We start from the raw sequence: 10213 nt of genomic DNA, 5'->3' as shown, positions 1-10213 counted from the left end.
GGCCCATATTTTCACCTTGAATTGAGGGTTGTAATTATTCTGCTGTTACCATGGTGATGTTTGTACGAGACTCATCATGACATGTCAAGTGCACATCCCTGTAACGGCACCTAAAAAGCGCTCGTTCTTTCGCTCAACAGAGACGGTATTTGAGTAATTGCTGAACAGATGTTTAACAGTAGTACAGTTACTTTGATATGCACTGGAATTTTTGCTGTCACTATAGAAAATAATACAAAACATAAAAGAAACAAAACCTAAATAACACCTGTAAGTGAAATAGCATTGTAAGATGTTTTTTTTAAGTCTTGCTAGAAGCAAGAATCTATGAAATGTTGAATTTCCCTGTATTCTCTAGATCTGATAATGAATTCTGTGAAGATGGTGTACAGCTCTCATGGTACTTACTGTACTGAGGTATAAATTCTGCAACTGATATCTTGGAAAAAATCTTAAATTATATTTAAAAAAACAACTTTCAAGTTTTAAATTCCTTTTACTTGATTTTTGTGTGTTTGTTTTTTAATTATATTTTTTCCAAATATACATTTGAACAAACCTGCAATTCTGTGTCCTTTTTTTCTTACTTGTTTTAGAAGCAAGAATAAGATTCAATAGTTTTCAAATGAGTGGAACTTTAAATCTGACTGTAAAATGTTTACGGATGTGACCTTGCAGTGGACATCAGCAAAAATATCTCCTGAGGGATCACTTTTATTTGATTTACATTGCTCTGTGAATATGTATATTAATCATGTATAATTTTTAAAAACCTTATGTACACTTTGGATATTTGTCAATTTATAAAAGCAAGTATACATGTAATTTTGCAATTGCTGATATTCCAGATGTATTCAATGAAAGTTATACTTGGTCATTAGAAATAAGATACTGATCTTATTCAATAATCATAATATTTGAATATTTTTAATTAAACCTTACAGTCATCAGCTCTTAGTTATGCAACAACAATAACATCTTAGGACATCCAAGAAGCTTTGTCTTGTGTTGCTCTAGCTAAACCTCCAGTAGCTTGTGTGTGGGAGCTGGGCATTGGAGTGTCCGAAAGCTCCTGCCTGGAAGACTGAAAATCACAAAATGCCATTCTTTTTAGACATAAATACTGTTAGATTTTCTGATTTTTTGGGGGTTTGCTTTGGGAAATATTTGTGTTAGTAATATTAGTAATACATTGAATTAGTAATACATTAGTAATACATTGAAACGAGATTAATGTTAAATAGTAAAGATTTTATTGTTGCTCAGTACCTAGTCATGACTCTCTCACTATATATATATTTACAGCTGGGAATAAGATCGGTACTGTATGTGTTCGTAACCTTAGGTCTTTGGAAAGGGCATTCTTTGAATATTAACTTATAAAGCATAACCCATTGCGGTTTCATCTTTCTTCCTGTTGGTAGACCATCCATGGGAACGTTGTTTACATTAGCATTGTAAAGACAACGTCCTTAACACAAACACTGAACACTTCACTTAGCAACTCACAATACAAACCAGACCCCTGAGGCAAAGCAGCAGGGCTGTGTAAAGTGCCATTGAAGACAATAAGCGGGCAGGTCCGAGCACGCATGCTGGCCTGTCCGGTGAGGGGGACTCGGCTTTGTGTCAAGTTGCTATTGGGACAAACAAGGGTCTGAGACTGAGGGCCTTAAAACCACGTCCTCCTCCCCCGGCAATAAAGTAACCAGGTAACCTTGTGTCAACGGTAAGCTCGCCAAAAAAGAAACCTGGGACCATGTATATGCCATTTCAGACTTTAAGGTAAGTGCTGTATTTAATTTATTACAACAATCATCTTTGTTGTTTTCAGTTTAGGTTTCATAAAACATTTATTTCCTAATACTCGGATGATGCAGTGCAATACAATCATTAATGTGATATTTCTTAATGTTGTAAGAATTTGTGCCACTTGTGTTTATTTCCAGAAATAGTTTAAACGTTTATTAGCCTATATTTAGGTTGCATTTGGTATTAACGGCCGTTTATTTACCATGAATACTGAATGAAAACGTCTCCAACAATTGTGGTATGATATGTTTAAAAAAATATATGTATATGTCGACTTTAATGGAATGATTTTAATATATATTATTCTTAACTGATATTTTAATTGAATATGAGGTCAAAATCACAAGAAACTTGGAAATTTGATCTGGTGAAACAATTTCAAAAATATTGAACTGAATGTTTTCTTCAACATGGGAAAAACACAATAGTGATGTTATGGGTTAATTTGAACAGAAAGTATGTTGCCCCTGCTTGAGCACATTATGAAAGAGTTAAATGCTGTGTACTGGCTCTATCTTGTTAATCTCTGCTGTATTGTGTTTTTAATAATGTCATATATTTTTTTCAGTTTACTTGTTTATGTACCTTCAATTAATAAAACCTGCACATCCAGATTCTCACTAATCCTTTCAATCCTAATTTATAGCCTAGAGATTCACCTGCCCTAAATGTAATGGCATCCCCCACACAAAGAGGTTCTCAGAGAATGGACTCAGACACAGCAGCAGAGATGACCAGTGTGCCTTCACCCAGTACGACCTCAGAAGACACTGACCTTTTATTGAAGGGGGTAGAGCACTGCAGTGAGGCCAGCATCTGTCCACCAGATCATCTGGAAGAACCCCATGGCTTGGATACTTGGCTGTCTCGACCGTTACTTCAGAAGGCCTCCAGCCAGGACTCTGTGGTTTTTCTTGACTGGGAGGGTGGTTTGAGAGAGTCTGAACACACACCTTCCCAGGGTAACCACTTCCTGAGGAGTAGGACAGGAACGCCTAGGGGGTGTAGCAGTGTCCTGGGCCGCTCTCAGAGTCTGGGCAGTGTGGTCGCCAGTGGTAGCTCACCCGCAAAGACAGACAAGAGCTCTGGAGATGTTGTGGAGGACTTAATTGGTGATGAGCTGTTCTTCACACCAAAGGTGAATTTGTTAACAGATGCGCCTGGTTTCAAACCGTCTGTGAAAGGAGACGCTCACAACAACAGACCATTGCAGGCTGAGCACGATCTGAGGTCGTCGGGCAGCAGCAGGCCAGCTGCGCTGTTGGACGAGAGGGAAAGCAGCCCTCCTTCTGCGGAGTCCCTGCCCACAGTCAGCCCCAGCACTAACCTGAGGAAGCTGCTGAGCGCCCAGATTGAGAGCGCAGCCTTGCTCCTGTCCAGCTCTCCTGCAGGCTCCCAGACCCAGTCTCTCTCCACACACAGCTCCAGTTCAGACAGCACTGCAGGGTCTGAGGTCTGCTCTCCAGGCCACAGCCAGGTACATTTTCCCCTAGTCAGTATGCGTGTTATTTCATATTATCATCTTAAATAATTTTCAATTCAGAGATTCATTGGAATAATTCTATTCAAAATATATACAATTAGGGAATTGAACAGAAAAACACAAAAAGTAGAATAATACAGCTATACAGTATGTAAACCTATAGAAATTTTAAATATATATTTTTTTTACAAAGAAAAAGTTTATAACAAGTGAGTGTTTTACTGGATCCTGGCTCTGCTTACTCAGCTGCTTTCTGTATGTAGTAAGACTTTTTTTTCAGCTTCAAGTACTTTGTCCTCAGCCTTTGTTTGTGGAAGAATGGAGATTTTTCCTCCGTAAGCTAGGTGGGCAGCTGTGGAGCTGAGCACGGAGCTTTTTTATGAATGCATCTGATTTTGGAAGTTAGTAGAGCTTCTTGTACCATTAGCAATGAGAGGGCTCGGTAATGTGCAATGACTGGTTCATCTGCTAATTATTACTAAGTCGGGAGGAAGGTTGTTGTCAAGGAAAATGACAATGAGAATAGATTAACCTGATTGTGAGATTTACTTATTGCAGTGCTTTAAACAATGAAATGTGGCTTTCTACATATACAATAGCTATTTTATGGGTACAGTACACTTATATTAGTATATTTAAGACTTTGAGTGCCTATATGTGTATAGATTTTCCATTGTCATTTTAGACATTTAGATAGATATCACTAGATAGCTGTATCTTGCTTGTTTGAAGAATTGCAAGGCTTCTTCCTGAAAGTATTCATATAAACAAATGAATATGTTTCTGATGCTTCTATGACTGCTACTGCTTGTGGTTCGACCTCCAAATTTAAAAATAAACAATAAGGATTAAGTAAGTTTTAGTGCAGTCAAAGGGGAGTGAAGACAGGCAGTATGTCAGAGCCAGCAATGAAACAGAGTGCTGAGGGCTGGAGACCCTGTGCCGGGGATTTTAAATGAGATGTATAGGCAGGGTAATCATGCACAAAGCCTCTTTGCCTGCCTGAGAGGGACAAATGAATTGCAAGCCACAAAGCATGTGGCATAATGAAAGGACAGGGCTGCTGCTACCCTACATAGAGGATCAGGGATCAGAGCATCCTAATTCTGAGGCTCTCTTCCTGACAAAACCAGCCACAATTGCACACCAGCGGACAACACAGGCTGGAGAGCTGCCAGAGGGGAGGTAAACAGACCATTCTTCTCATTTTTGGCTTGGCTTGCATACGTCCATGTGGCTCTGGGGTTTATTGATTTATAGATCTATATTTAGCATTTGATGGTTTGTCAGTGAAAGCATAATCTGATCACGCCAGAGATTATTATTTTCTGTGAGTGTACCCGTCACACGGCATACAGGCTTTTGTGTTTCTCTCGAGACTGCCACACAAAGAGGTCTGCAGGGTGGGCTGCTTGATTCCCCTGGAACGGGAGCACACTGACAGAGACATTATCATGAAGCAACTGGTCCTCAGGAAAGCGAGAGAAGAAAGATAAATTTAATTTGCTGCTTTGTCTGTAACAGCGTGTGGCCACTGGTGATTAGGGATATTTGTAGCTTGCTTCTTATCGGCACTGTTTGCTCTACATTTTTCAGGCTTGACCATCTCTTGTACACATATTAAAGCATCTCCAAGCTAAGGCTGTAAGCTCTTCTTTTGTTAGAGTATTGATGATATTTAATGTTGTTGAATTTGTTTTGTTTGGGTGCCATAATTACCAGTGGTGGTCATCTTTGCCTCCTTGTGTTTATTATTCAACAGCATAAGGGCTTTTTGGTGTGTTAGCATTAATTTACTGAAGGACTGGCTGCTGTTTATTTTTTAAAGCCTGTAACTTGCCATACTCTATATTTTAAACACAGAATGCTATCCTTTTTTTAAACAATACAAAAATATTGTCTTGCTATGAAAATGAAATTGATCATAGTACACTGTTCTGTGTTTTATCTCATCTCACCCAATCACAGGCTTTTGTGTGAATCCCTAAATCTGTTGTACCACATTACTATAGCAACGGGCATTTTCTGAAACCAAGATTTTTTGTGTTGTAAAATGCTTGACAGAGGTTACAATATCAGAAAATCTAATTAAGTCTTGATTTGAAGATAGTAATTTTTAAAATGTATCAATAGCGGCATGTGCTGATGATGTGTAGTATAATTGTTGGGATAATAAAAAAAAATGTATTAGTTATTTTACAGAAGTTAACACTGATCTACACGGTGCAAACTCTGTTGATCTTTATAGACGGAGACCTCGTGTCGAGTAAAGTAATGACCCTTCAGCCTTGCATGAAGGAGTAAAGTAATATTAAACTGAGAGGGATTTATTTGCACATGGGATAGTGCCATTGTAGACGCAATGAAAGGGAAGGGGAGTGGTAAAGAGTAACGCTGGCCAGTAGCGGTGTCTGTGGAGGAGCCGGGCTGTGAGGACGTGAGTGAGAGAGCTGTGTGGTTCTGTTCCAGAGCGGGCAGTCGGGGGAGACGCTCAGCGCTGGCCATGACCCTCAGGACACAGAGCAGCTGCTGCAGAACATGCTGGCCCAGCGACAGCAGGACATAACCAGGGCCCAAGAGGTACGTCTCTGTAACATTGCAGCCGAGCACCCAAGCACCACGGCCGTCAAATCTCTGGAGCTAACTGACTGACCATCTTTTTTTCCATCTGAACTCCCTAGGAAAAGAAAACTCTTGAAGGACAAGGAAGGAGCTGGGAGAGGGAAGCAGACAAACTGGCCTTCAACCCTGCCGCTCCATCGGTACTGCAGCGACAGATAAGTACGGAATCCTTATACATTTTTTGAAGACTTTCAGATGGTTGGCACTAGTGACGGTGCATATCTATGCAGCTTTTAGGTTGAATTTCTGCTAAGGGATTAAACATATTGCAGACATATGATTCTGCATCACTTAAATCCTTAATTCAATAACTTACTTTTTTACTAGTTTTTATTTCTTGTCCTTAATAACTTGGTAGCTCACATGGTGCTGAATATGAGAGGTACCTTATTGGAAGAACCAAGTGTCTTCTAAAATAGTTCTGATATTAATAGGTTGCTTGACAAAACACAGGCACAGTAGCTCTTTAAAGGCATTGTTTTTATACTCAGCTTCCAACTCTGTTTTGTTTATTCACCGTATGGGACATAGCTGACCTGAAGAGCCACATTAATGACTTGCAAGAGGCCAATGAGAACTCAGTCCATGAGCTGGCCCGGGCAGATGAGGAGATCTCCCAGCTGAAGAGCGAGATGGCCAAACTGAGACTGCAGTATGAGGACAGGCTTCATGATGCCCTGCACAGGCCTGCCTCATCCCCGGACAAGATAATCAAGGTTTTTCATTCACAGATTTCATTTTTCATGCATCATTCTTGGATTAAGTCCTTTAAACAATTACACCCTTTCAGCTGTAAACTACTTTTCGGTCTCCTGAAGCAGTGTAACACTAAAGAGTTGACCACTTTTTGGCTGATATTTCAGTGGTGTTGCTTTTCATGCTGGCTGTTAGCAACAGTCATTAGAGTTGTGTCATTGGTTTGTCAGTTGGGACTAATTATGTCTGTATCCTGGGGCTAGAGTCAGAATGGTGTCCTACCCACGAGAAGGAGCGAAGGGGCGCCTTTGCATTCCGGCTGTCATGGAACCAGCGTGGATTCCAGCGGGGAGATCTCTCAGTTGCGCAGCGAAGCGCGGAAGCTCCGAGAAGCCAACCACCGGCTGCACGAGGAGAACCACTGGCTGAAGGAGGAACTGTGGGACATGAGGAGGCAGCACGAGCAGCTCCTGAGAACCATACTAGGTGGCAAGACTACACCAAGAGACAAAGGTACAGACCTCAGTGAACACAACACACAAGGAGTTTTAAATTCCCTTACCCTGGCACCTGTTTTCCTTTGCATATGTGAGATTCACGCTAAACACATCAGTGATTTTAAAATGATTTTGATGTAATTTCATCTCTCCAGCACGATGGAAACTTGGACCCAACTTGGAGCTCGGTGGGGGCCTGGGTACTCTAACAACACAGCTAGCTCATTCCACAAGACTGTCTTCTCCAAATCGCAGGTACTGTGCTGTTGATGTTACTTTCAAAAGCTCTTTGCTTAAACAGTCATTCTCAGGTTTGAGCAAAGCTAAACAGAAGTAATCCTTGCATACCACAATCTAATTGCACGTTGACTGGTTGTTTTTTTAGAACCAGGAAGGGAATGCCGAGCTCAGAGTGTGGGACAGGTGAAGGACACCCACACTCTTGGAGAGGTAAGACAGGACACGGCCGTTTATTATTCTTCAAACAATGTGTACAGATGGAATGATGTACAGCCAGGGAACACCACGTATTTTGTATTTGGCAGTGGAAATGAACCTAATTTGAATGATACATATAAAATCATTATAATAACTACAATTCAGTTCTTGACATAACCCATAGAGGGCAGCAGCACAGCAGATATTTCCATCCCACTCCCTCCAACAACAATTTTCTTGGAAAATGGAAAACATGTTGCTTAGGAGAGACTTATCAAGGAATTGGCCCTGAGGTGTAACTAACACTTTTATGTATGAAAAGAGCAATGAATCGATTTACATTGAATTGCTTGGTTATTTAAGGCCTTCATTTATTCCAGTTACAGTGATTTAAGAATCAGGTGCGCACTTGAATGAAGAACTGGCACCTGGTTTCATTTATCCCATTGAAATTGACTGTATAACAAAAGCCTATTTGTAATGCCCACAATAACAAGTCTTCACTTGGTATGTCTAGCCTTTAAAACACAGCTGTTTGTTTTTGAGATGGGGTGTGGAGTAAAGCTCTGCTCTGGGTTGGTCTAGCCTGTCTGTGTCAGTGGGCACAGGACTGACAGGAGGCCGAGCTTGTCAGAGATTGCAGAGTGGCTCCTGGCTGGGCAGGGTTTCTGATGCTCGTGCCGTTTCCTGTTGATTGCAGAGCGAGAGAGGTGGCACTCTGGAGACAGCAGCTCCCCCGAATCCCTGGACAGTGAGAGCACAGACTTCCTGCTAGCCGGCTTCAACAAGAGCCCCCCCGCCTCCAAACAGGTGGCCTTCACAGGTGACTGAACCAGCAACGACATACTGTCACACACGGACCCCGTCTCCCCCTCAATGGAACATAGTACAGCACTAGAAATATGTCTCTTCAACAATATATCACTGTGTACTTAGCTACAGAAAGGAGAAGATAAAGCGGTCTCCTTATGGAAATACTGGGATTTGGATTGGTAGCTTATCAGTAGGAAACCACTTAGTGCTGCACATTAACTGCAGTTATCATTCCCTGTTTACAATACAGCCAGTGACCGGTAGCTTCTGTGTACAATACAGAGCAGTAAGTGCTTACAAGTTGGTTATAGCTGAAAATGACTTTGTGGTTAATTATGATTTTGCTTTCTGAGCCTTGTTTGTGTCTAGATTTCTGTCCTCTGATTTTTCCAGAAGGCACTGTGGATGACTCCGATGAGCTCAGTGACAATGACGGACCCGCCCTTAGGCAGAGCAAAACACAGCTGCGCTCTACTGCAATCTCGAAAGCAGGGCCAGGCACAGCAGTCAGCGACAGAGCGACCCTCGGCAGCCAGAACAAGAGCAGGTAACCCAGAAGGGGAGGAAGTGACAACACTGTTGATCTCCATGCAAGGCCGATACCGATACTCCTCTGCCTCTGCACTGACACTAGCACCTTAGGCAGAAAACTGTTACGCATGTCCTTTAAAAACAGCCCTTTCCTGGCAGGAGGTCTTAGTACAACATAGCACTAGTGCTATTGTGGAATCTTTTGAGTGACAGTTTAGTGTCAGGATCACGCAAAACAGGAATTAGTTCCCAAGGTGACACTGTGCTATCCTTTTATCACCACACAGGGGACATGCTGCTTACATGGGTATTAAATATTGGACTGAGAGAACAATCACAGAGTGAATTGAATTCAGTTTGTAATTTAGACTAAAGTGATACATGGTCAGTTAATTTATGGTAATTTGGAATCACTGCTGTTTTACCATTATTTTACTACCATTTAAAACCTATGCATATTTGAAATTGATCACAGAAGATTAGACAATTCTGCAGTTTTGTTTTTTTAGAAAAACATTTACAGTATGAATATATTCCTGAACTGCTGTGGGATCATTTTGTGTGAATGTGGACTGCAGGAATCAAACATTATTTTCCAATAACCTTTATCTGCAGGGTTCTTATTATATGCATATCTGGCACTGTACCATTCAAGCTGATCTATAGCACCATTATACTGGTATCATTTAATAATTAAAAAATTCCAGAGATTATCCTAACACCTGACAAGAGTGCAAGAGTTGACTGATCTCGCTGTGCCACTGAATGTGAATGCTTCTTCCGCATAGATGGAAGCTCCTGGAACCCAAAACCGTGTCCTTGTAGCTTCTCAGAAAACATTACACTAACCTAATGGCCTCTGTGCTGCAGAGCCCAGCGGGGGGCGGTGGTTCTACCCAGACGTCCGTTTGCTCCGCGCAGCGTGGCAGACCTCAGGGTGGGCCACCTGGTGAAGTTCTCCCGGCCTGGGGGCAAGATCAGCCAGGGCACAGTGAAGTACATGGGCAACCTGCCCGGCCGGCAGGACATCTATCTGGGAGTGGAGCTGGAGGGCAGCGAGGTGGGCAGACACAATGGCACCTTCGAAGGGATCCGCTACTTCCTGTGGTAAGAGACTCGCACTGACTCTGCATGATATTTTGTTTTGTAATGTCTACAGTTGAATACAAAGGTATTATACAGAGAGAATATTTTCCCAAAAGTCTGCCAGTTTGTGTACAGCAGAGACTGAATTATTAAAGCCTATAGTGAAGCCAGTGTTGGCTGGTCTAGGTTGGTTCTGCACCTGTACGGGCTCTGCAGAGCTGGTGTAATACCAGTT

At 41.8% G+C, this 10213-nt stretch overlaps 1 protein-coding gene across 2 annotated transcripts in view; it reads left to right on the top strand.

The window, feature by feature from the left end:
- Positions 1–1575: 1575 nt before the first annotated feature.
- LOC136751087 (serine-rich adhesin for platelets-like) overlaps positions 1576–10213 on the top strand; it is a 10451-nt gene continuing 1813 nt past the window's right edge. The window contains exons 1-11 of one of the 2 annotated variants that reach the window (XM_066706376.1): positions 1576–1785; positions 2459–3289; positions 5765–5875; positions 5977–6076; positions 6449–6633; positions 6877–7126; positions 7266–7365; positions 7496–7560; positions 8249–8371; positions 8758–8908; positions 9763–9999. In XM_066706376.1, coding sequence (XP_066562473.1) covers positions 2486–3289; positions 5765–5875; positions 5977–6076; positions 6449–6633; positions 6877–7126; positions 7266–7365; positions 7496–7560; positions 8249–8371; positions 8758–8908; positions 9763–9999 — 2126 coding nt within the window. In that variant the 5' untranslated portion in view covers positions 1576–1785; positions 2459–2485. Of the gene's footprint in view, positions 1786–2458; positions 3290–5764; positions 5876–5976; positions 6077–6448; positions 6634–6876; positions 7127–7265; positions 7366–7495; positions 7561–8248; positions 8372–8754; positions 8909–9762; positions 10000–10213 lie in introns of both variants that reach the window. The other variant, XM_066706375.1, reaches the window with a different exon arrangement.

Source organism: Amia ocellicauda, chromosome 6, assembly GCF_036373705.1.
Source record: "Amia ocellicauda isolate fAmiCal2 chromosome 6, fAmiCal2.hap1, whole genome shotgun sequence".
NCBI lineage: Eukaryota > Metazoa > Chordata > Actinopteri > Amiiformes > Amiidae > Amia > Amia ocellicauda.
This window is presented reverse-complemented; position numbering and strand designations above follow the sequence as displayed.